This window comes from Plectropomus leopardus, chromosome 14 (assembly GCF_008729295.1).
Source record: "Plectropomus leopardus isolate mb chromosome 14, YSFRI_Pleo_2.0, whole genome shotgun sequence".
In the NCBI taxonomy this organism is placed as follows: domain Eukaryota; kingdom Metazoa; phylum Chordata; class Actinopteri; order Perciformes; family Serranidae; genus Plectropomus; species Plectropomus leopardus.
The window spans coordinates 29,770,339-29,797,333 of NC_056476.1; the positions used below are offsets into that span (position 1 = coordinate 29,770,339).

The 26,995-nt window shown below is 39.3% G+C and overlaps 1 protein-coding gene across 1 annotated transcript in view; it reads left to right on the forward strand.

Moving 5' to 3' along the window:
• The first annotated feature begins 606 nt into the window (after positions 1 to 606).
• The window catches only part of gabrr2a (gamma-aminobutyric acid type A receptor subunit rho2a), a 68,364-nt gene continuing 41,975 nt past the window's right edge, over positions 607 to 26,995 (forward strand). Inside the window, exons 1-2 of the mRNA XM_042500606.1 lie at positions 607 to 728; positions 4,335 to 4,441. Coding sequence (XP_042356540.1) covers positions 607 to 728; positions 4,335 to 4,441 — 229 coding nt within the window. The remainder of the gene's footprint in view (positions 729 to 4,334; positions 4,442 to 26,995) is intronic.

The following is a 26,995-nucleotide window of genomic DNA, read 5'->3' on the forward strand; positions in this document are numbered from 1 at the left end:
CCAAACAGCAGCCATCATCACATGTTGTGGGAACAAGTCAAAACACCGATTCAGAAATGGTTGATGATTTTGCTCAGGGCCATAGAAAATGCTTGTTCCGGCCGTTAAAACGGGGGTTGCTTTTAAACTGCTCTGCCATGTCCCTGAGCTGAGTGAAACGTGATTCCTATGATGAGGTTTTTATTTACAAGAGGGAGGAATAATCTGCCTCTCTTGTTGTGTCATGCCAGGCTGCAAATAATCCCTCTGTGTGTGTGTGTGTGTGTGTGTGAGAGAGAGAGAGAGAGAGAGAGAGAGGGAGAGAGAGGGAGATTTCCCCTCGGAGCATGTAGGCTACAGATGTTCAGCCCCCTCTCTGCCGCTCTCTCTCTCCGACTCTCTCTCTCTCTCCCCCTCTCACTCTCTCGTGAGGATAAGTGCAGACCGTGTACAGCATCGCACATAACCACTTTCCTCTCCTGCAGGCTCGCGCGGCAGACGCTGATGCCATGGCCGAGGACGCGTCCATCCTCCGCTGAGAACCATGCGCTGCCGGCTGAGCCCTGCTGGAATGAACCGACTGAAAGGAGATTTCAAGCGACTCACCTGTGGATTTGCGCCATCAAGATGCCTTATTTGACCAAACCTCTGATTTTACTTTTATGTCTGGTTATTACCGGTGAATGCCGTAAGCACGGCCACCGGGTGCGAAGATGGACTGGCACCGTGGAGACCCAAAAGCATGGAACGTAAGTCAGAATAAATACAAAATAAACACGTGTTGATGTGGAGAGCTGTGCAGCATAAAAAAGTGATCCAACTTAATTGTCATTATCACAAAATGTGTCACTTTGTATATTTGCATATAACGACTAATTTATGTAGAAATTGTTAAACTGGGTTCTATACAATGATGACTTTAAGAAGCTTGAGTGAAATGGAGCTCAAGGATGTCTTGCCATATCATTTAGAATGTTTTACATTTTCCTCTATAACAAATAATCATAAAATGACCACTTACAAAAAGAAACAAGTCAGCAGAAGGTTCTTAATGAGAAATCACCTGCACAGTGTTCAAAATCTATTAGTATGTTTGGTGAAAGGTATGTTTTATCAAAATGTGAAAAGCACGGGGTCAGTTTGCTGATACCTAATTGAATTTCTCTGAGCAGTATTATTTCAGTTGTAAAAGAATGTTTTCTTTACTGGTTTGGTACAAAGCGACCGTTCAAGTCTGAACTTTGTGCACTGCATAAATTAGGTGTGTCAGCAGTGGAGCTCTCTCGCTTTGTTCAGAACATCTTGTTGAAAGGCATGCAACAGTTTGCATATGGTAACGCTTAGAAACAAGATTGTCAAGAAATGCATTGAAGATCAGAGAAAATCATGACAATCATTAAAACAAAATGAATTGGCAAAATGAGGCAAATTAAATACCAGTGACTGCATTTTGCCCACTGAATGTGACTCAGGGCATTGCTGTAAAAGCGCTCAATGCTCAGTCAGTTTTCCCTGAACGAACAATGGTTTGATGATTTTAGATGGTTGGACTGCAGTTCTATCAAATGGTGGTTATGCTGCCTTCAAGACACTAACCAGCTCACAAGGAGAACTTTGGGGTTCAGAAGGACACTTTGACATACAGCTGGACACATACGATCTGTCATTTATGCAAATGCATAAAACAACCAGCTCTCATGTTTAGCAGACAAAGACCTCTTGTGGCTGTGTAAATTATGACATTGACACTGGCATAGAGCCTCTAAACCTTGAAGGGTGAAGACAAGGGAGGAGTCAACTAAGGACTCTGTTTAGCGTTGGAGAGCACTGTGCCTCTACCACCAGTAAGCTTTGGTTCTTCCTTCCCTTAAAATCTTATCCTATAGAGTTTTTCTTTGAATATGAATCATATTGCCATATGTTGTAACAGCATTTGGGGGCACCCATTCATTCACTCATTCATTCATTCATGCAGTGTGAAGCATAGTGGCATCATCGGAAAATAAAAAGTAGTGTAAAAGCATTCAAATGCAAAAACATTTCAGCCATCGCAATCTTTGGTTCTTTGGAGCCACAATTGACCATATTTGGACCTGAGGGAGCGGAGGGGTGGAGGAGCGAGGGGTGGATATGACTGAAAACTGGAGGACACCATCTGCAGACAGCCTGTCATTCACAGAGGAAGCTGTTTTAATCAAAGGCAACCTCATGCCTTAATAAAGTATAAATGGGTGAGTTATAAAAAAAAATCATACTCTGTGCATTTGTCGTGAACAGGGGAACTAGCTATACAGACCAAAATCATTTCTGTGCCTGGCTGTAAACATTTTTATTTCTGCTGTGAAGTTAAGAATTTTGACATGGGGATTGACTTGCTTATGGAGGCAGCCTCTTAATGGCTACTAACTACTTTATTGGTTTAACTTGGTTTAACTTTAATTTTTCAGCACCTGGTGTTGCCATTTGCCGAAAGACATTTTTATGCTTAGTTTGGAAGACTCGTTGTAGTATTAGGAGCATTTTGGAATAAGAGAGATTGTCTTTACAATCTGTATTATTCTTTCAGCAAATGCAGCAAAATTGCAGTCACAAAACTTATAGGTGTGTACATTAGATCAGTAGGCATTATTACAAGACAGTCTCTAGTTTATGGATGAGTTCAGTATCAGCATTTGTACAATTTTACAGATAGGCCTACTTTAATTAAAACAGTTTTCTCAATATGTTAAATGAATCGAAATAGTTGGAATCAAAGACAGATATAAAGATAGACGATATGACAGCTCTCCAAAAGTGTAACTTTTCAATCTGGAGCGCCCCCTGGTGTCTGAATGCAGTAAAGGTCATAAAGCCCGCTCCTCCATGTTAGTGAGTATTCATAGGCCAAACTATAAACTCAAAAGGTGATACATGATAAGTACAGTTTTAATGAGTTATTAAATTGCAATAAAAGGCCAATCCATGCACTCTCATTCAATGGAGCTGCTTTGATTGGTCAGATGGGTTTTTCTGTGGGAACTCCCCAACCGCGGATATCGCTACTGCGCAGGCTCCGGCTCTCAATAATATCACCCTCACAAGATGGCAATGCCCATGTCTCAGATGTTTTAACCTCACTCCAGCAATGGGGGGGTGAGTGGGGGCGTGTTGAATATGTTTCTTCCAAAAAATTGTTTTATATAAACATCATGGCTTGGAGACAGCTTTGGACTTTCCATGAGAGACAGCTGTTTGCCTTCGCATCCCACAGTTGAATCTAACCAAACTATTGCAATCAGATCATAAAATGGTCATAAGTCATAATTATTATAGTTTGTACAAACAATGTTGTCCTTCTGACAGAAAATGTATAGAGGTGTTGTTCTGGAGGGCAGCTTCAAACAGCATACTTTGCAGGACTTATATTTCAACATAACAGTTACTTCTTGAACTTGACTTGGCTCATGGGTTACTTCACAGTGTTAGAGTATTAGAGGCATTGTGAAAGCAATTCACAAAAATTCTTACAGAGTATAACAACAGCTTTAGCACAAGTAACCACTGATTAAACTGATATCTGTTTCAAATCAATGTCAAGCTTCAATCCAGAATGTGTGCGAGACTAAAACCCTCGGACACTTTGTGCTCAAGCAAAGCAAGCGGCAGTGACTCACTTTGACTTCTGACTGGAGGAACCCGAAAGATATGTTATTTCCACTATTTCAGAGATTAAGTTTAAAAGTTTATCCAGAAAAATTAGGAATTTCAGAGTCAGGTGCACAAACTGTGTTGCATATATAAACCTGAAATGGACACGAAGGCAGAGAGGGCGCTGCATTTATCTCTGTTCGCTGGTAGAGAAAACGTAGCTGTCTGTCACCGCTTTGTCAAAGCCACACCATGTCAAGCTCATTTGTCCTCAGAGGTGATTTAACATAGCATGTGGTCCAAACAGCTCCACAAGCATCACTGTTAGACACACTCTGACAATTATCACAGCTCGACTTTCAATTCAACCAAGGGCACAATTTCAGGAATGACATGTCCGCAGTCAGAGTAAGTGCTTTGCTTGATCACAGGGTTTGATCTCAACATTTCTATGATTCATTTGCATTTCCCTTGCCATGATGCAATGAGTAGTTTCTGTTTGAGCTTTCACCTGCAGACATTTTGCGTGTGGACTTTTAGAAGTTTGGATTGCAGATGTCTCAAAGATGAGAAAAAAAGAGGTCATAAATAAATTATCTTGGTCTCAGTTGTCACAGGAGATTGAATCAGTATTCTCCAGGAGTGGTGTGTTGCTTTTTTTCTCTTCAAAACCTAACCCCAGTGTACCTGTTGCGTACCCTCTAACAGCGAATGTCATCTTCCTCTAGCTCCTTGCCAAAGAAGCCTCCAGATGTTACGAAGTCTCGCAAAACAAAGACAGAGCATCTGCTCAAAGTGGATGATCATGACTTCACCATGAGGCCAGCATTCGGAGGTAGGTGTGAAATGTTCTCCTGCCCTTGTTTATGTATAATTTTTGGCCTAATCTCACTGAAATATATGAAAGGACCACAACCTTTTAACACAACATTACATGGTGTGACAGGGTCAGGTTTAGGCACCAAAACTACTTCTTTGGGTTGAAAAAAGATTGTGTTTTCATTTCAAAGAACTAACTTATGTACAGGACATAAGTACATTAAGTGATTTAAATAAGTCACATAACATGACATAACCAAGTGAAGGACGCAAGTATGTAATCTGAAAAGAAGTCAGTATGAGGCAGCTGTGGCTCAGAGGTAGAGTGGGTCGTCCTCTAATCGGAAGGTCAGCGGCTCCTCCGGGCAACATGTTGAAGTATCCTTTGGCTAGATACTGAACCCCAAATTGCTCCCGATGCTGCGTCAGAGTATGCATGCGTATGAATGGTTACTACCTAGTAGGTGGCACCTTGTACGGTGTCCTCGGGCACCACTGTATGTATGAGTGTGTGAATGGGTGAATGTGACATGTCCTGTAAAGGTTTGAATGGTCAAAAAAACTAGAAAGGGGCAATACAAGCACAGTCAATTTACCATTTACTTTCAGGACACTGTTAGGACACAAACAGCAGTCTCCTGGGTGAAAGTCCAGTTGTTTTTTTTGGCCATTCACCATCCCAACCTCCTCCGTAAATAGATTTTTCTCACTTTTTATACTACCTATGGGGTCTAAACATGAACCACTGCACATTGTGTGATGCTGTTGAACCAGAGGATTTGTGGGTCCACCAAAACTAAAGATCCTAATAGGCTTTCTATTAGTATTGTTTGCAAGGCACTGCCACATACTTTTAATAAAAAGGCACCAGGTAATATGGTATTATGAGGTCATATTTAATTCACTTATTTTTGTAATACCAGGTTGATCACTTTCTTGTTGTGTATATATACAAGTGTTTGTGATCACATGAACACAAACTCATGGTCCACTTATAATTTTTCCTCCTGAGCTTTTAACCACATCTCATTTTCTTAACTGATGACCTGTATACTCCATTCACTGATGAGTTCCACAAGCAGTGGCGGCTGGTGATAAAAAATTTTGGGGGGGCGCACTGGGGAGTGGGGATTACAACACAACTATAAACTCTACTTGAACATAAATTTTGCTCTCCTCTCCTTCAGGCCAGCAAATTTTTCAATGACTTTCTGATTGAAATCTGTCATTTCACAAACGAGTCTCTTTTCCATGGAGAGCATGCTAATTCTGCCAGAAAACTGTAGCTTCATGCTGTTGTCAAGATGGCTACGGTTACTTTCATGCCGTTTGCATTTTTCAGAGAGATGTTTCAGGTCTCTGACCCCCGTTGTTGTCCACAGAGGTTCAGTGCCAACACTTAAAAAAAGCAAGCAGGGAAAGCAATAAAGAGCATTGCTAACTTCACATCCAGTTAGCCAACTGTGTTTAGCATAACACAGGCGGGAGAAGCCGGGTGTAACTCCGCCCACGGTCACTTGCCTGCTGCTGGATTTTTAAATCCGGTTGGTCCGGTCCAAGCTCCTTAATCCGCTTCTTTTCCTCCAGTGAACGCCTCGTGAAATTATTATTTTGTAAAGAAACAACCGAATTTTGTTTTGCTGCCGCCATTGTCTCCTCTCTTGTTGTGACTTGTCCGTTTGCATCCGTATGCGCGGGTCCGTCTGTTGACTGTGTTTGTGACAGATGCGCTCGCGCGTCTACGCTGCCAGGGGTGTGACTTTGATTGACAGGTATCATCAATCAATCAGGTTGGATGAACAATGACAGACAACGCGCTGATTCTCACGCGCTGATTCTCCTCCGGGCGCAGAGAGCTGCGTCCGGAGGAGAATCTTTGAGTAACAAATTAGAGACCACCGTGAAGTCACATGGAAGAAAAGTTTAACGACATACATACACACTCATTTGGCCGGCGTCCCTCGCCTTTGAAACATATGTATTTCAGCCTGCACAAAAAACAACTCTGAATAAACCCAATATGGGATGGGAAGAAGGCTTGAAAAATTAAAAGTCAGACACATTTTCTGAGTGCACAGATGTGATAATTACTTTTTATTGCATGATTTATGTGTACTGTGTGTCTATACTTTTTCCTGTAATTTTGATGGGGGCGGCGCCCTAGCGCCCCCTATTGACAAGCCGCCACTGTCCACAAGTGATGTGGTTAAAAGCTCTCGCAACAGCCAGGTAGTTGATGTTGAAGTCAAAGAACAATATTAGACTTTTCAGATTTTCTAAATCTCTTCAGACTCCATCATTCATCAGCTCCTGTACTTTTTTACCGTTTGTGCTAAAAACCTGCAGCTCCATCCTAAATATGAGTTCTAAGCAGCAGGACATGATGAGATTTTGATCAGATATCTCATCCTGAAACAGTTGGGCTCTGATGACACAGCAATGCTTTTTTTCCCATTATAATACAAGCTCAAGACATTCTTTGATATTTTCAAAGATTTCTCTTTCTTTTCATACAGTGAAAACACTGACTATATCTTTAACAAATACATTTGAAACCGATTTATATTTCATTGCTCAGTCAAGAATTGTCCATGTTTTTCCCAGCAGTGGACATTTCCTTACCATGTACCCAACTTAACTTTTGTGTGCTCTGCTTAAGACTCTAGAACTAGACAGACATACTATATTGGTCTTTCATCAGTCAATATTCATTTATTGCGGAAATATATTTTGGCCGATAAGTAACAAGAACGGTCATATTATTGTTATATTATTATTATATTAAATTACATATTGTACACACCAGACAGCCCTGGCATTTTTGTGTTAAATGTCTCCCTCCCTCAGTAAATATCTGAGTCACAGCTTTTAGAGAACTAAATTACATTGATACTGATAGAAAATGTTTGTTAATGCTATGTTTGTTTAAAAATATCATCAGTCAATATACTGTCAATGTATTTTGTATTCGCATTGTAGATTTTTAGAGCTCTCTCATATCAGTACTGGCCTAAAACCAATATTGGTCAGGTTTTAATAGACCCTATAATCTTTCACAATATATAATATATATTTAAAATACAATAAATAATACTCTTCTGAGAAGCTGAGACTTAAAGGGACACTTCTGTGATTTAAAGATTTAGTATTAAAGATTTAGTGGCATCTAAATGTGAGGTTGCTGATTGCATCGGCTAAACATCTGTGTGCCATGCATGTAAGAACTAATGTGGCCGACGTCAAAAACATAAATAAGTGAAAACACAAAAATGCAAATGGCTCTATCGAGAGCCACTGTTAGAGTTGTCCATTCTGGGCTATTGTAGAGCAACATTACAGACTATTTGGAAAAGGATATAAGATATAAACATTCTAATCATTCTAGGTGCATTCTAAGGTGACGGCAACACATCAGTTTGGGCATCGTGTTACGGTGGCTACAAAGACTTTGTCTTTACAGCGTGTGGTTGCTGCGAGCTTCACTGTGTGTCCATGGAGTTTGATCAAGTGATAATGCAGTTGTTTTTACTCGTTTGGAAGCATTGACTATTATTAACTGGTACTAACCTTATTAACTAGATCGTTTTAACTACAGGATGCATTGACCGGAATGACTGATTTCAATGTGAAATGTACAAACACACACAAGGTTGCTGTGCTGCCACAGGTAGAGAAAAAGAAAATGCAGCTGTGTAAAAGAATGTTGAGTAGTGCAATGCCTGTGAGGGCAAGCACAGCTTCTGTCGTCAACCTAACACACATTCAGAGCAGAACTAACAGGCTGACAACAGCAACAAACAGATTGTACAATACAGAACTGAATAAAACAAAACATAGACAGCTGATGTTTCAGGGGTTCTCATTTTGTATAATGTTGTACTGTTGTATATTGTCATTTTAATGGCATTTTAAATATATGCATGGTTGTATGTATGTGTATAAGATATGGTGTGTATGAGTTTAAATCGTGTATCGTGTGTACGATAGGTTTTTATATATATTTATATAAATATATGTATTTTTATTATGTTAAATAATATTTAGATATATTTCTACATTTTATAGTAAATTCAGTTGTTAACTGTGAGCATGAATGTTAATAAGCTCAAATGCACTCTGCTGCGGGCCTGCTGTGGCAGTGGCCCATTTATTTAGGCTGTTAGTTTCAGGTGACTATATGTTAATGAAAACATAGTTATGACTATTAAATTAAATTTTCTGATTCTATATTTTTCATTTCTGCCAAGATATCCATCTAAATCCTACACATGACCTTAAACAATGCACCACAGTTGGGGGACTCACAAGAGATAGATCAAAGTATAGAAGGGCAATTCTGTGCAGCAGCAGCCAAGTTATCCTGACATTTAGTCCCACTTGTGCGCCAAGCTCCAAAAGTGCTAGATCCTACATTTCCCACAATGCATATCAATGTGAATACCGCCCTCTTTCAAACTCCATATCCAGTTTTTAACCCCTATTTTATCTTTTGTAGCCCAGGCTGATATTTTTCTTAGACTTGACAATTTTTATTGTCAACTGTCAAATACAGGCAAAATACTTCAAAAAGAAATAGTTAAGTTCTCATTTATCCCTGTGTTTATGTGTGGAACTAGTAGCATCCTGTATGAAGACAGAAATGGGGGCAAAACTAGTATTTGGTTGACCTGTGTGTTTGTGTGTGTGTGTGCGTGCGTGTGTGTGTGACCTGGCTTACCTTGCATGTTAGCACTTCTGTCTGACCTTACGTCTAATAATTGATTGGTCCTTTGTCTTCAGGACCAAACTTAATCACCAGAATAAATGTTGGCATTTACATTTCTGCAAAACCTTAAAATGTGGTTAGGCTGAGGCACAAAAAACATTTGGTTATGATTAGGAAAAGAAAAATGTTTTGCAGCAAGTGTAAAAACATTAGAAAAACATATAAAAGCAAAAACAATATATTACAGAAGCAACATACAGCAACAGTAATTTGTGCACAGGATGACTTGCACCAACTTGAACAGTGGTCTGCAGCTTGGCAGGCATCTCTGAGGTGTCACATCATCCACCCTCCCCTCCACCTCCACATGACAGTTCATAAATCACATTCCTCTAGAAATACAGATATACATAAGAAACATACAATTGTATCCATGGTTTGCAGAAATGTACAATGCCAGCATTCGGCATTCTGGTGACTGGGCTGCCAGAGCCTGATGTGTAGGGCTCTTTGAAGTTATGCCAATTTAAATCACCATCTCAAACCACAAAGCATCTTTACCCTGCACCTGTTCAAAATGAAATTAACAGACATGTTGTTTTTGTTCTGCTGCAGCCCCAGAAAAACTAAATGTAAAGCTTTTTTTCCCAAGCTGACAGCATCAATGTTTCTCCTGGGTTTTTAAGATGAATTTCAGTGGGATATGCTGAAGCATTAAGAAGTTGTTCCCCAAGTTATGAAACACAACTGGCGTCGCTCTGTGTGCCATCTAAAGACAGCAGTTCACAAGATGTTTCACACTCTCGCGTTGAAGCTGCACCTCTTGATATCTTTTTAAGGCGTGAGTTAAATCTAAAGATAGCGGTACTTTATCACAGAAACACTTCAGATAGTAGCTGAAGGCGAGGTCTTTGTTGATAAGCTCAGAAGTGTGTGCCTCTTGTATCTTTTGTGAGCAATCAAATGAATCTCCTAAGACTGCTCAAAACTCCAAACTTGACCAAGCTTTCATTTAGATATTTGGATGCAAAGATACACCCACACCTCTGCTCTACTCTGAAACAGAGCCAGAGAGGAATAAATCTTCTGACTCCTCTTCCTTTTGAAGTTGTACCTTGTTGAGAGCAGAGGATGTAACCTTCATTAAGTGAGATCACTCGTCCCCTGTTAGAGAGATTGCTGCTTCAGAGAAAGGCAGAGCGTGTAGCAAGAGGTCACAGTGGAAATGGGACTAAAAATAGCCCCAGCACAGGCATAAAGTCCCAGCAGAGGATACAAGGCTGCAGTCGCATTAGTATAAAGAGTCTCATACTCTGTCCTGTTTCCCTAGAAAGGGCTGCACCCTCCAGATGTGTTAAAACCCGTAGCTTTTTTTATATTGAATAATACTTTAACATGGTTTTTCCACCAAATCAGATCAGTAAGCTACAGGCTTAGCCGCATTTGAATGAAAGAGGCTGAAAATTGAAAATGCCCCTTAACACACCCCACCCCTTCTTCCATATACGCAAGTTGATAACAGCCTCAGAGCCCAAACAGCATCCTGTTGTTGACCAAATCAGAGGCTTGATGTTGGGAAGTATATTAACTTGCATTACTAAGGATTTTCACAACTTGGGTTTTAGTTTTGTAGCTGCAGGCATCCTTTTTTTTCAATCATGATAACATTGTACTTGCTGATATTAATGAGACCTTTGATCAGGGCTAAAAGAAGTCCAATTGCAGACAAATATCAAGCATTCAGAGTATTAGACAGATTTTGAATAAGCCAACACTTTACCAAGATTGAGCATATCACTTCATTTGGAGGTCAAACTGAAACTGATTGCACTTTGGGCTTGGAGAATATTATTACTGTGCGCCTTTAATATTTTATTTTTACCACTCCAGACTAATGCCAGGTACAGACCATATGATATCAACCCGATTGTAGCCCGGCATGGCTGCTTCATAGTGCTGGCTTGGATCGTGAATGACAATGAGTGTTGTGCGCATTAATTGGTCGTTTTATCCCATGTATTGTGTCATAGTATTTCGTTATAAAAATGGGGGGGGGGGGGTATTTCAAAGCCAAAGAACTTAAAGAAATTGGCAAAAGGGCCCACCCACAGCACCATCTGATTGCTTACAGGCCATGAGTGTTGGGGAATAATGTAATACAAGAAACAGTTACAACAATACTGATTTAAATTAAAAAATATGACCAGTGTATTCTGTTACAGTTTAAATTGGTGGTATTCTGAATGCACTGACTGTCTTTAAAAATGCTTGAAGAGATTATTTTTTCCTTTGTTGAATTAGCTCTGACACGTGCCCTACCTGAATGTGTCACGTCCCAGTGCCAGTTTAATTTCATTGTTTTCTATTGGAATGGTTTAACCAGCCACGAGTGATGCAACTTCCATGTTGTTTCCAGTAAATGTCATAGTATAAAACATGTGTTTTCTGTTTCAAAAGTACAAACAGAAATATAGCAAGTTTGTGGTTATGTCTACATTCAGTTGCACAACTGATAGTTAGCCTATGTGGTTTAAGTGTGTGCAGTGCATCTGCTACCTAACAATGGCAGAACACTGTTGTGTACATGAAAATATAAGACACTATATATATAAATGAGCTTAGCAAAAAAAAGCTCAAAACTCAACACATTCTCACCATGAACACAGGATGCAAACTCTGGACACAAACGCACACACACACATGCATCCAAATGGGACCTGAACTCGAGACTCCCACAAGAAAGTCAGTTGTTTGTATGGCCCATCCACCTCCCTCCGCCCTATAGGCACACTCGAACTTCTTTATATCACATAGTTACGTAACTCGTTCTCATTTCGAACTCGGCACATCAAAGCTTGACGTGGCAGGGATACCTAACAAGATATAGGTTGACGAGGACGTCACTGCCCAAACGGTACCATGTGACAACATCGGAGTGAGAATGGGCTTAAAAACCAGCTTATGCTAGTAGTTGGTTTAATCTGGTTAAAGATGGTCTTAGGTGGTCCTGAACCAGTTCTTACTGGTCTTTGATGGATTAACTGTGTGGGCCACCAGCCGGACATGCTGGTGTAACCAGCCCATAGACTTAGCCAATTTATACCCTTTGCTTTTCATACTTCCCCCTCATGCCGCTGTTATCTCTTCATACTCTAGGATATTGATTTGGTTTTAATAAACAGGAACTTTAATGGATAAACCAGCTAGAGTGCCCATCACAAGCTGTTATGATCATCTAAACCATCAACAAATATGCAAAAGCATATCTTAAGCTGATCAAACAAGCTGCTCAACCATCCTAACCATATGAAGCTAGTCAAACTGGATTTTTCAACAGGTTAGTTTGAGTAATGCAACAGAATACGTCACAAAAACATTTTCGGGCATATGTTCAGTAGTCTGTATTGGAATACATTTTTAAAAGTAATCCTCCAACACTGGGACGTGTGGTTTATCAACAGTAGGGTTGCTGGGCATCCCAGTTGCGCACCTGGTGGAGCATGCAGCCCATGTACTGAGGCTTTGTCCTCCCCCCAGCAGCCAAGGTTTGATTCCAACCTAAAGTCTCTCATTGCCTGTCATCCCCTCTCTCTTCTCCCCCCTTTCCTGTCACTCTTTGTCTGTACTTTTAATAAAGACAAAAAGGCAAAATAAACTGAAAGTGCTGTGTTTTGGATAGAACACAGCAGATATTACAACCTGTTTGGTGACTTGTTTTGTTTTCAGTGACAAATATAAAACTTTAGTTAAAAACAAACCCCAGCTTTCCTGTAATGTTGATTGCTCTGAGGTTGTAGTTAACCCAACTAACAGTCACTACCAGTCAGTCTACTGCATCTTTGCAGAAGATGTACATTTTATCACCCCTCTCATTTGGAATCTTTGCATGCTTTAAGAGTTTATCCCCGTGGCAGCACAGCCGTGCCTTGAAATTTTTATGGCAATCAGCCTAATAGATTGCTAGAGTTCCTGGTGCCAAGTGGAAAATGTGAAGCATGAAAGGGGCACAGTGAGTCCCAGTTGGGCTCAGGTGCCAGAACTGAAAAAGAAGTTGTCAGTAGATTAGATAATGCAAGATGGAAAGGGTTGTCTGAAGAAGACCTTGATGGTTCAAACAATGCCTCCTAACCACCTCTGTTTCACCATGAATGGAAAATGTGAATCATGATGCTAAAGAAAAGGTAAGAAAGTCATCCAGTAGAGGCGTTATTGTTCTGGCACCATGGAAATATTAGGTTTATTTATTTTATTCATTTACTATTTATGCAAACCATTACCATGAATCTCACATGTCATGACTATGTGGTCAGTGCTTTTGCTCTGTTAGATCATGGATGATGAATATCTCCATCCCCAGGAGCTGCTTCAGGCCTGAGGCTTAGATTAAAGGCTTCAACCCTACTCGATATTCCCTTTTTCTTTCATTTGAGTACAACCCAAAATATAGATAGAATCTCAACAGGCCTTCTTTCACGGAGGACAATTTGACTTGACAGGTGTAATTAATGGGGGTAATTGCTGAATTCCATTTGAGGGACTTAATTTCAGGTTCCTGGTAACATGTGTAGTGGCTCATTGGAGCTCGTCCATGGATCATTTTTTGTGTATTATAAGGATTCCCATTAGCTGACGCCTAAGCAACAAGCTAGTCTTCCTGGGGTCCAAAGCAACAAGAGCCATCCTTAGTGTTATATTATATACACCTGAGTTTTTTCTACTATAACAAGCCCAGATGTCTGCAGTGGAAAAGGTCTATTAAAAGGATAGTTCAGATGTCTGGGATTTCCTGCAATTAACACAATTTGAAAAAAATAAAAATAAAAATTCTTTATGGATAAACTTTAATCACATCTCTATTAAGCTGTCCACACAGACAACCCTAACAAAACTACCTAACTGGTCACTGCCATTTTAGACCAGCAGCTCCTCTGTTCGGCGAGGTTAAATTACTGTTCTTGTTAATGGGGTCTGGTGGTTTTGGCGAGAGTATAGAGGAGCAGCAGTAGAAGGGGAACAGAAGCCGATAACGACACATTAAATACATTTTGTTGCTGACCTCCATACAATATAGCAGTACACTGCTTAGCTTCCATGTCAGTACTCCTGCTGCTTCTCCAAACAGAGAGCATGCTAAACCACACACCGTATGTGTACACTGACTATGTATAAGTATACCTCATACAACCTGTAACACCCCTTCCACTGTCTGAAAGGCTGACATGGCTGGTCTCATCAGGCACCTGGCTGACATGGGAGGCTTGTTAGCTTGATTTTGGTCTCCTGGGCCTTCACCGTTATAAAAGCTGCTCTCTCCCTTCCTCCAGCAGACATCCACTCTGCATTGTTGGTTTTGGTTTAGTTGATTAATTTTTGTGTGTCTTGGTTTTAATAAATCATGAATGTTTTTGCTAAATCTCTTGTGTGGACTCCCTCCTTGTCACATTCACTGAGCCAGTTTGTGACAAATGTGGGCTCGCTAAAGATCAAATCCGTTAGATAAGATTAAATTTGGCATTGATATTATGTTTGACCAATCTTGTATTGACTCTTGTGTGTGACTGAGATTTTTTTATCCCCACTTTGTTGAGTTTGCAAACCTATTTGTGTGGGATTTTCGGTATATATAACTAGTGAAAATAGTCACATTCACTCATCCTCTGCCTTCCTCAGCAGACATCCAGCCCACATTGTTGGTTTTGGTTTGTTTAGCGTGGTTTGTTCTTGTTTGCATGTCTTCCATTAATAAATTATAATTGTTTTTACTAAATCTACTTTGCGGACTCCCTCCTTGTCACATTCACTGAGCCAGTTTGTGACAAACTCAACTTTAAAAAATCCAAACTACCTGACTTTAAAGGTTCTCTCAAGCAATTTAGTAGTGCAATTCCTTAGTTATAAAACTCCTACGATTCTTATATCTTTTATTTAAAAATGTCAAAATATCATAGCCTCTCTCAGACTGATTTTGACGTTTAGTCCCTAGTATGGGTTTAGCCTCCAAAACACTCGATCCAACATTTCCCATAATGCGCCCAATAGCATTTTTTTTCATTCGTCATGCCTGGGAAACACCCATGGCTTTCAAATGTCACCCCACGTGTTTGGAATGCAGGCTGAAGCTGGGATACCCCATGATGTCACATTCAGTAATACACAGTGTATGCATTGGCAGGACTGTTATATATTGTGCATGGTTGTACACATTCAAACAGATGTGGATCAGAGTCAGCTGTCTGTCAGTGGACAGAGGGGGGCGAGTGTGGCTAACGTGTGGGGTGTATTATTGCTCTTAATCCTCAGTAAAATAACACATTAAGCTTGTTGTTAATCCACACTGAAGGGAAAGGAAAGCCTATCGGCCGGATCATTTGATGTATGGGCTCAGAGCGAGTCATGTTATGATCTGTTAACTGTATACCAAAGCCACTGTGTGCTTTTCAGAGAATGTGGTGGCTTAGCAGTGTCGTGGATTTACCAGAGGTCAGGGAGCCAGGTGGGGTTATTTTTTGCTGCCCATTACTTTTATACATCATCCACCCAGACCTTAAAGGCACACTGCTGGATTCAGTGAGTTGGGTTTTGTCATTGGCTGAGAAAAAAAAATATATAAAAATCAATGACACAGAGTGTATGAAACCCCAAAACGGTTTTCAACCACCTAGTGAATAAGAGATGTAACATCACATTACTTCACATTAATAGTTATGGCAGCTATATTATAATCATTCAATTGCAACAACATATGCAAAGTGGGAGGTCTCAGGCTAGGAGAGAGTGTAGATCAGGATCAGGAAGTCACAGAACAGTGCAACATGAACACTACGCCGCAAATAAAAATAGAAGCAGATGGTATGTGTTTTACAGTTAACCCCTAACACCTAGATTAAGTGTTGTGAGTGTTGCATTCAGGTGCCTATCGCTAGCATCTAAACCTCTGAAACCTAGGAAAATTGGTATGATTTCTTTCAAAAACACTGGAAAAAAAACAATGAGCAACTTGGCACTCACTCACTCACTCACTCACTCACTCACTCACTCAATCTTCTCTATATAGTGTGCATTGAATAGTGAACTATATAGAGAGTAACTAAATGAGATTTCAGACACTACGCTGAAATTTTCTGAATGTCTTCTTCTTCTTCTCTGGGAATACATGGATACAGGATTAAAATGTATGCTATGCATTGTGGGTATTTTCTAGTGCACTATCACACTACTACAAAATGTCGAGCACACTATATAGTGCTTTATTTCCATGATAGGGTATATTTTCAAACACAGCTACCATTTATAATTTTCTAAATAATGTAAATTATGTACTTTTATGCACTGCCTTGAGATAATTTTCCAATTGTTTTTTGTTTGTTTGTTTTTATCCTTTTTTGGCTTATTTTCTGATCTTTTTCTTTGAACTTTTTTTTTTTACCAATTCCTTGCTTTTGGAGGGGCAGTTGTTTTATTAAGTTGTTCATCACCCTTTTTCCATGTTTTTGAAAAAAAAATCAAGCTATTTTGCTCAGGAATCAAAGGGTTCATTTGTACAATGTTAATATCATCACATTATTTCAGCAATATTTCCGCTGTATCTTACCTCACTCACTGTGACAGATATGAGAGCAGCGTTTGTACCCTGATGCATTTCAAGAAAAAAAAACCCTAAAGATGAGAAGAAGGCACAGATGAATGATGATAACTTGTAATCCAGCATCTCATGCATAAAAAAAGGAATACCAAGTAAGAGCGCAGCAGTTTGATATGTGTAGAGGCCTGGTGTCATTTGAATGTGATTAAATGGATGGAAACACAGGGAACGGTCCCGGGTGATAGCACCGCTGAGGCAGTGGCACCTCTCAAATCAGACGCTTATTTATCAACATACATATCCTGCTGCATTCAGATACATTTATACTGTCTGTGTATTGTTACAGCATAAAGCAGCAACAGATACTGAAAGAATCAACCATATTCAGACCAATGTTCCCGCTTCTAAGGGACAGTTTGGATCTTTTGTGATACAAAGTTGCATTGTATGTGTTATTCAGAGACAGTGTATTACATTCAGTAGATGACTGCGAGCACACCCCAATTTGGAGAAGCAGGCTAAGCAATTTACTCCTGTGAAGTCAGCAATGAATAACTATATTCATAATAAAATAAAAATAAGTTCAAATATATGCAATATCTAGGGTATTTTTACCACTTTTCCTTGACAGCAACTTCGAACAGAGTACTAATGCCGTTAGATTGCTCTCTTCACAGCCAGACTCCATTGAGAAAAACAGTCATTTAACACTGATGAAAACAGGAGCTGCTTGTTTACTGCTGCAGTTAGTTTGTGTTATTGAACAAGACTGTGGTATACAGCTCCTGTATTCAGTTCAGCTAAAATTACATTAAACAGCTAAAATTTTCTCAATGGAGTCTGGTGGTTTTGAAGAGAGCATTGGTGGGGTACTAAAACCGTTAACAGCTTTCCCATTTAAACAGGCTGTCTAATAGAAAGGTAAAGTGGTGAAAATATTCTCAATGTGAACCCCCCAAAAGTTTTCAAACTATTTCTTTCACTTCATTAAACATTTTGCAGTTTGTTTTATACTGATATAAATACACCTACTGTCTGGAGTGTACTTCATTAAAATAGTTTACATTTTTAAAGGTCACATTTTGTGAAAAGTCAGCTACATGTTTTGCTTTATTAACACAGTTAGGTGCTACATCCACTATATAGCCTGCTGTATCAAGAAGGGGCAAAGAAATACAGTCATAGCTGGGTTGATTTGGACGTGGTTATCCTCTATCCATATTATGTAATATGGATAAAGCAAATCAAATGTAAGGTGTGAGTAGATACTAATGGTAACTACTCCTGCTTCAGCTCCCTGACTGTAGATAGCGAGTGCAGGGGAGAGTTGTTTCCCTCCAGGGCCATAGTAACTTCAGGTTGACTCCCTTTCCTTTAACCAGCAGTTGGGAGGCAAAAAAGGAGCTCCACTTAGCCTTGAGAAGCAGCAGTATTGTTTAACTGTAACTGTGACTTACACCGCACATTTACCACTAAACTGACCATTTTTACTGCTCGGTAATATGTGCATTCTTACTATTTCAAGCCACATTTCAGACAGGCTCTAAAATGGAGCATGTCCAACAGCAAGTTATATTCATGCAGACAGTATGAGGAAACATTATGTCTTTTGAGCATTAAAGTATGCAAACATGTTCTGGTAGAAAACCCAAATCTAAGTATGAACATGAAAATAAGTATAATATTGGACCTCTACATACTTTTCCACGGTTGCTGCACATCTCTCACAGGTATTTAATTTACTCTGGTTTATACAATTACCTAAGTGCTCCAGAAACAGATACATTGTGAGCCAAAATGTTTGAGCCTTCCCTCTTACCTGTGCACCATGCACTCTGCACGGAGCACCAAAACATCACAGAGAGACAAAGCAAATTTCAAGGTCAAACAAATACCAAACTGTCAGAGTGTTGGTTGTTGCGTGCCATGAAAATAGGCCCTGTGATGTGAAAGGAGTCACACGGAAACCCAGAGGGAATTATCGACTCTTCAGTTCTGCTGTCTCTATTAAGCTTTTTAGCAGTGTTTTACAGAGTGCGGACTGGTAGTCGGACACTACCCACCAAACCCAAAATTGCCTGAGGCAATGTGCTGCAGCAGTCTTATCATTCTGACATCTTTCTACATTGATCTGTATGTGTGTGTTTCTGCAAAGGAAGAAAAATAGACTGAAAATAATTAATTTCCCCAAGGAAAAAAAAATCAAATTAAGCACTTAGTTTTGGCAGAAAGCCCTGCTAAAGCTACTGTGCAGTAAACTACCTGCCCAGCATCAAACAGCAGACAGAATTAGCTTCCAGTGGTGAACATAGCGGAGCATTTAGTAGGAAAACAGGCGAGAGTTGTGGAATCAGCCAAAACAAGATGATTAGACTTAATTTGTCACATAGCCAAGAACATTTAAAGCTAATATATATTTGTAACTGTTTAGAAGTTTAGAAGTTTACCATAGAGAGGGAAGTTTTGTACGAGTTTCTGCAACAAAGTGATCAGAGAGCTGAAGTGACACTGAAATTTTTGTTTGAGAACTGGAAAAACCCTCATTCAAAATGTAAATGTCCAATACTTCAGCTTTGGGATAGACTTGTGAAGATGTTTGATCAGAGACTCACTAAAAATACATTTACTGTAATTGGGGTATTTCAGATTGTCATCCCTGGGAGTAAGAGTTAAATCTTTATCTAAATCTAAATTTTCCAGAACTCTGTGATATTCAGGAGGTATGGAGCAAGATGTTTCACATGTATTAAGGAAAATGGTCTGTTGATATATGGTACAAGCCAAAATTATGACCTTATTGTCTTACAAATGATGGTTACAGTGTAGAACCCTATATGATGTATAATTTAAACAAAGGACAAAGTTTTTTTGGTTTGCCGCTTTTGTTTTTGACGTCAGAGTGTGCATCATTATCTCCACCAGCAACACGCTGCACGCCTAAACAGCCTGTGATGGCGACATCACCGACCTGCAGTGTGTTGCACGCTTGTGGTGTTCACACCAACAGCATGGTGGCTGTGATGCTTCTGCTGCCTGCTGCTATGAGTTCTGTATTTCCATATCTTTGAGCACATATTCCACTCATTTATGAAGTCGTGCAGCTCCTGCATTGTCAACAACACAGTCCTGTTAATGTGTCACATTAAAATACCAACAACTGATGGGATTCTGTTGACAGTGATGTTGTGAGAGGACTTTAATTTGAAATGGAAGCAGGGAAGTTTAAGTATAACAGATGTATTTGTTTTTCCACTTCTCTATGACAGATATAGACACCAAAACTGTTAAAAGGTGGTTTAGAAATAAAGAAAAGTGTAAAACATCATTTTTAAGTGTCTGTTTCAGCCGCCAACCGCGTGTGGCATGCCAAGAAATCAGCGAGCCACCCAGATGTGCCGTGGCTAACACGCAGCTGACCAGTGCTGCTCACACAGGCCGGGTGTGTGTAACTTCACCTCTGTGTCAGTCCACACATGATTCTCTCTTGCAGTGTGCTATTGTTGTTGTTTTTGTTGTGAGTTTTCCGTTAATGACTTTAGGCTTTTGATTGGCCGGCGTTGCCTTACATTAGAGGTTAGAGGTTATATTACCACCTGTTGCTTTGGCGTGTGCTTAACATCGTTTGACATCGCTTGAGCACCTGTGTTTGTGTTTTGGTGTGGACGGGGATTTTTTTTGTAACCACAGGAGGAAAATATACGTTTCTAAAAATATCCGTGTATGTGTGGACCAGGCCTTGCAAATGCTGATATGATACATAGGAAATGTGTAACATATCCGTGGTATGCATAAACAATTGCAGCCTATTCTCCTGACAACCAGGCTGCATATTAGTATATGATTGAAGTCAAAAGAACAGTGGGTCTATCGTGATAAAAAAGCTGGCAGCAAAGTGGACCTTGAGGAATACTGGCTTTATAAAGAAGGTGAAACTAGGACAGGAAAGTTAAGTACTTTTTTCCCCTTTTATTCATCCACAGAAACTGAGCAGGGCTGCGGGTCTTTTTCAGCGACTCCCTTGCTGCAGCCTTGCTCTGGGAGCTTTGCCACTGAGCAGTTTCTAATCTTTTAGTCTTGATGAAAAGGTTCAAAGGCCATTGATGCATCAGTGAAATGCACAGAAAGCCATAACAATTTGATATTCAGTTTAGAGGCTCTTAAAAACTCCTAAATGAGGAGATTGAATATCATCCCCCACAAGTGTTAAAATAACATGGCATGACATCCGCCAAACATCAGCGCTGTGACTGCTGCTGCTGCTATAGTTTCAGAAGTGTGGAGATTCAATTAGAAGATTGTATCAGGCTCGCTACATCAAAGGGAACTGTAATAATCTATTAATTTAGGCTCTGCTGCTTTATTACGTAAAGCCAAATTAAATACTGTCGTGTTTAAATGTGTGCAATGATTTTTCTATTGGCACGAGAAGACATTCCGCTCATTAAATGTCATGAACAGCCGAAATGTGTCATTTGCTTTTTCCCCAAGCACCAAAGTGACATGCCATCCCTGTGTGTCATCTGCAAGGGAACATGAGCTCAGAGGAACGTCACCACACAGTTTTTGTTTCCACTTTTGGTAGATAAAGCTTTAAGCGGTGCTCATTGGTGGTTAGGTCAGTTCACCCAGATACCATCTGGAGATATCGGCTTAATTTGAGGTGACTGGAGTCCAGCTCTGGTTCGCTAGTTTCGCCCAGTGTATTTCAGCTCGCCTACAGTGTTAGCATAGCCTGACGCTGCCTCGCTGCGTGGCAGGCCCCACTCCAGCAGAGATGAGCAGATTAAGCTGGCAGCGGTTTCTCCTGCTTACAGCTTAGATTAGCACGGGCACCAATCTGTTACGCCATCAGGCAGCTGTTACCCCGCAAATGACACTTTGCCCCAACTGAAGAGCAGAAGCAGAAAGAAAGAGAAGCCCAAAACTGGCTGTAAAAGTGCATCTGCTAGTGAAGGAAAATAAATACATTTTAATCTCATATTTTTCTTGTGCATTATGATGATTTGTCATGGTAATATTTTAACGCTTTGAACATGGATTAACATCAGTTTTTTTGTGTGGCATATAGGCACCTCTCACAAGCGTCTACACCCTTTAAATCTGAGCAGTGGTTTGATTTCTTTCAAGTAATTGGGAAACAGGCAATGAGCAACTTGGCAAGAGATTCCCTGCGAATTACGATAAATTAGGAAAATGTAACAAGAAAATGACATGAAAATGAGTTAGTTGCTTTCTTTTTTCAAAGAGAATATATTACAATTTTTTCTTTTCAAAATGAGAAAATATCCATTAAACTTTATTTTAAACTTATAATTATTATGATTGTGTCATTAAAATTATTTCTTTTTTTCCTTTTTAGCACTTTTTTTCAGATCATTTCCTTGATTTGATTTCCCTGATTTTTTTTTTTAATTATTATTATTGTTTGTTTGTTTTTTTAAGTTTTAGGCTATTTTTTTGCTCTGTATTCTCTTGTGAAGTTGAAGAAGAAATCAAGATTTGCTCAGGTTTCAAAGGGTTAACCTTATTATTTAGTATGAGTCATAATGTATTGCTGTACGTAGACAAACAGGGTGTAAGGATTTCTGCTTTCTTGATTTTGTGTCTGTTAATTTAGTTTGACATGATTTCTTACAAATTTAAGTTTTTGAAAACTTAAATGATTTTTTTTTTTTTGACACAGTGATGAGTAAAATTCTATCATGAGCCAACATTAGAATGTGCAAATCTATAAGAATAACACTCACACACACCCAGACTGACAAATACTACAATTCATGTACATCTTGCAAACTCACAGCAAATGCTCTCAGACATCTGAATTGTTTGGCTATATCATTTTTGCACCATTGGTCCCAAAATAACTTTAGAGCATCACTGTCATTCAGGTGATCTGAGAGAACACTAGACTTCTGCACATCTGCTTGGCTGTGTTTTCAGCCTTTGGAAAATCTAGCTCGTCACGAGACTTTTTACAAAAACAGGACTTTTCAGAGTAAGCAGCTGTTAATCACTGCTGGTGAAGAAAGTTTGGGACCTAGCCGCCTTGTTGAAAACAGCCGAGCTAAAACCAAGCTGGAGCAACCTTTCTCTTTTTACAGCTTAACAGTACACTGAAATATATTTTTTAAAAACATTTGGGGTGAGAAATTGGCAATGCATTAACAAAATCTTAATTCATATTTGATCAGTGCTGCCAGGTTTGACAGTTTGACTGCAGATCAGTGATTGACAGCTGTGTTTAGAGACTCATCTGCTGTGATTGGTTGTTTTCATGATTCTTGCAAATGCCATTGGCAACACTATGAGGAGGCAGAGAAATGTTTTTCGTTTGTTTATTTGTTTGTTTTTTGTTTTCCAACGCTCATCTGCCTCATGTACTAATGTCGGGATATAGTGGCGGTTCTAAAAAAAAAAGTTAGTTTTTATTAAAATAATATTTGCTAACAGTCTGTTAACACTTTTGGGTTAACAACTTTATTGGCCAGCAGTTTTGCCACCGTTTTCTGCATGCAAGTGGCAAAATAAATAAGATAATAAATAAATTCAGCTTTAAGCCACCTGTAACTAACACTGAAAACAGCATAGCTGAACACATGTTGTGATGTATGTTGAGAAGTTTTTGTAGTGTTCTGTTGTCAGTGTTGTACAGTGTGCGGACAGTGTGACATTGATGGCAAATTAAAAGATATGGCACATTCACTTCCTAAAATGTTGAAAAGGCTGGAAACTGTTATTGAAGTTTATCAACTTTACACAAGTGCATGTTGTTTGCCAAGGTGGCAACTTTTAGGCAACCTGCTTAAATGGTAGTCCACTTACCTCAAGTCAGCATACAAAACATACAGCAGCTACTGACCACGGCCAGCAAACCGTATGCTTATAACACCAGAAATACTTGCATGACTTGTGTTTTGCATGGAATTGGGCTGAAGAACACGTAATGTGTTACATAATCCAAAAGAAGTGCTCTCTCTATGCTGCTGTGCTCGGGTAATATCAGTATATTGATTGTCTATTGCAGTGTGCAGCTGGAACAACTCAAATTCTAGCTGTAAATGAAAGTGATTGTAGCCTGACCAACACAAGACTATAATCTGTTATTAATCTGAAATTATCTGACAGTTATTTTAATAACTAAACAATTAAACCTGAGCTATGACTGTCCTCAGCTGCTATTCATTATAAATACCAGTAATGTTTGTGTTCACAAGGGGAAAAGGCCTATAATCTCCATTATGATATATTAAAATAAACTGCTGATATTTTATTTGTCCATAGCAGTTATTAATTGGTGCATTAAGAGTGTGTTAAATATTGCTGGCATACATTCAGTGAGCAGTCGGTGTTGGCTGTTTTGCTGTTGCCATGACTGTGCTGGGTCTAATAAAGCAAGGCTAAGTGGCAGGCTGTTAGCATTAATGAGCCTTGAGCAAACATTTTATAGATATGTAGAAGAACAACAAAACAGCTTTGATAGCAGGCTTGTTTGATTAGCTGCATTAAAAACTGAAAATCACAGAAGAGGAGGAGACAAAAATACACACACTGTGTTTCTGAGAACAGCCAATAAAAGAAGGAAAATGGGCATCAGTTAGTAATGTCAGCAAGTCGTAAACATTCAAACCTCTAATCAATAACACAGAAGTCACAAAAATCTGGCAGTTTTACTTCCTTTGTCTCCGGAAAAACATCATACTGTTTATAGCCAGTGAAACACAACCTGTCCTTCATAGTGATTGTCTTCGGGAAAAATAGAAGGAAGAAGAAAAGTTTCAGGTATTAAAAGAATAATTATTCTTACATTCTTATCGTTTACCACCATCTGCAGGTCTACTTTATACTCACTAGGAGGCCAGAGTTCGCTTCTCGTGTTGATGTGTGTGTTTTTTTCTTACCAGGTGCCTCTTTTGCCTAAACCTAACCATCATGACAGTCCACCGTGTTGTGTAAACATAAGGATCATGCTGCCTCATCCCACCATGTGCATTTGTTGACATCACAGTAATGGCATCCTGGAGCATAAACAGCTGATACAGGATACTTAAAATATAATAAGTAGATGTGGAAGGTCACTGACAGAGTAGCATCATGTGACAAGTTGGGATGAGAACATGTTGGGTGTTTGCTTCCTGTCTGAAGGTGATGGGTTTTTTTTTTCTAAACCTTACCATATGCCTCCTTCGCCTAATTCTTATCATTCATGAATGTGTGCTTTTGTTGATATCCTGGCATCTGTTACCATGTCCTTCTGTGCCTAAATGTAGCGTAATCCCACCATGTGCTTTGTGTTGACATCACAGCAGCAGCATCCTGCAACATCAACATTAGACACAGAAAGATCTTTAGTGTTTAATATGTAGACGCAAAGGTCCACTGAAAGTGGCAATGTGCAGTGACTTGGAATGAGAACTTGTTGGCATGAGAGTCTTACAGAACTGGATCTACTAACATTACAACTGTGTCATATACTATTTGTTATTTCCATGTAAATTAAATATGTTTTATATTTTATTAACATAAAACAAACAACTTGATCAACCTATTGGCAACACAATCAAATCATGAAGAGATTAAATGTTGACAGTCTCAAAACTAAATGTTGCAGTTCCAGGTTTGTGCATTACATACTGTCACATAGAGCAGCTTTTAGTGCATAGTGTGCATACATGATGACAGACTGGCAGACAGACATTTAAACATTTACATATGCATGTGATATTCATGAATATATTCTTATTGTATGAAATAATGTGAAATTATAATTCATTCATTTTATGGGGAATGAAGACTCTCAATTATGTATGTAGATAATTACAAATGACTGCTAGAGGCATATGAGACATCAAATTATGTTAGAAACTGGAACCAACAACTGGTAGTTTTGTTTGACTTAAAAATAAAGATGAAAACATGAGTAATAATTGTTATACAAATGATCATTTTGCAGGTGAAGTATTTCTTTAATTTGACTAAGTTATATCATGTTTATGGTTTTGGTTTATTGGGTCTGGAGAGGTCACCAAACATGTATTAATAAAAGGAAGATTGCTCTTTTCACTGCTATGGAAGATGAGAGGCAATCAGTGTTGTCTCAATACTTCCAAAAATGGACAGGGGACAGAGCCAGGTGCTGTTGAAATATATTATAATAGTCATCTAAAGGCACCTTCAGAGTCAACATAACCGTCATCACCCACTCGAAAACTAGCACTTCAAAGATTTGAGTTGTGTGTGTTGCAGTGAGGTGTCAGTGGTGCAGCACAACCTCACACTCGTTTGCTGCTGGTGCTGTCTCTGCTGTTCTGTTTTTTGGATATTTGTTTGATAACAGTCTGAGCGCCTGACTGGATCCACATTATGTCACAGCACTCACAGGATCCAGCAGAGTTCCAAAGAGATTGTAAGCAATCCATGAGATCTGGTGAAATGAGATACAATCAAGGGAAACGGCTGAGCAACAGTTGCAGTGCAAAAGTGGGGAAAAATGCAAATACAAAGAATGATGAGCAATAGGATAAAAGTGTCTCGTGATACAAAAAGCTTGTATTACACTCAGATATTTATTTATTTATCATCATTCTCTGAAGTTTCTGCCACCACACCAACATAACATAGCTTTTTTTTTCTTTTTTTTTTCTCCAGGAACTGTGTTTCTGTAACTCTGGATAATCCACAGAATGCACTGTTTTTTATTTGTTTTGTTTTGTTTTTTCATTTATACCCAACTAATGTTAAAGTGGTAGGTACTCAGAACAAAAAGCGCTCTTTGAAGTTCTCATTTCCTGTATTATTATTTGTTTGTTATGCAGAGAAGAAACAAACTCAGCGGTTTGTGCTAATGCCTCCCTCAGTGTGCAGGCTGTGTTTTTCACAAAACAACCGTCTTTCTACAGACAGATAAAAAGCCAGGGGTGGACTGGCAAAAGAAAGCAGCCCTTTAAGCAGTCACCAAAATAAAAATGTGTAATCAAAATGTATACATGTTTTGGGGCAATTAGCTCTCAAAATAAAGAAGCTTATTGTGACTGTTACCTCAGTTTCCATGGAGATATATGGAGCCTGACTAATAACTGGAAAACAACCAGTCACATCAGTAGAATCCTAAATGTAATGAAACCTCGTTTACTAGTCCAACAATCAGGTGGAACCTTAGTAATGATCTGCAGACTCGTTTTCTCAGTCTTGTTATGACTAACATATCTGCTGAAAAAAATCACTTTCCATATAGACATTTAGCTATTACATCTGCGAACTTTACCTGTATTTTTGAGTTGGTAGCT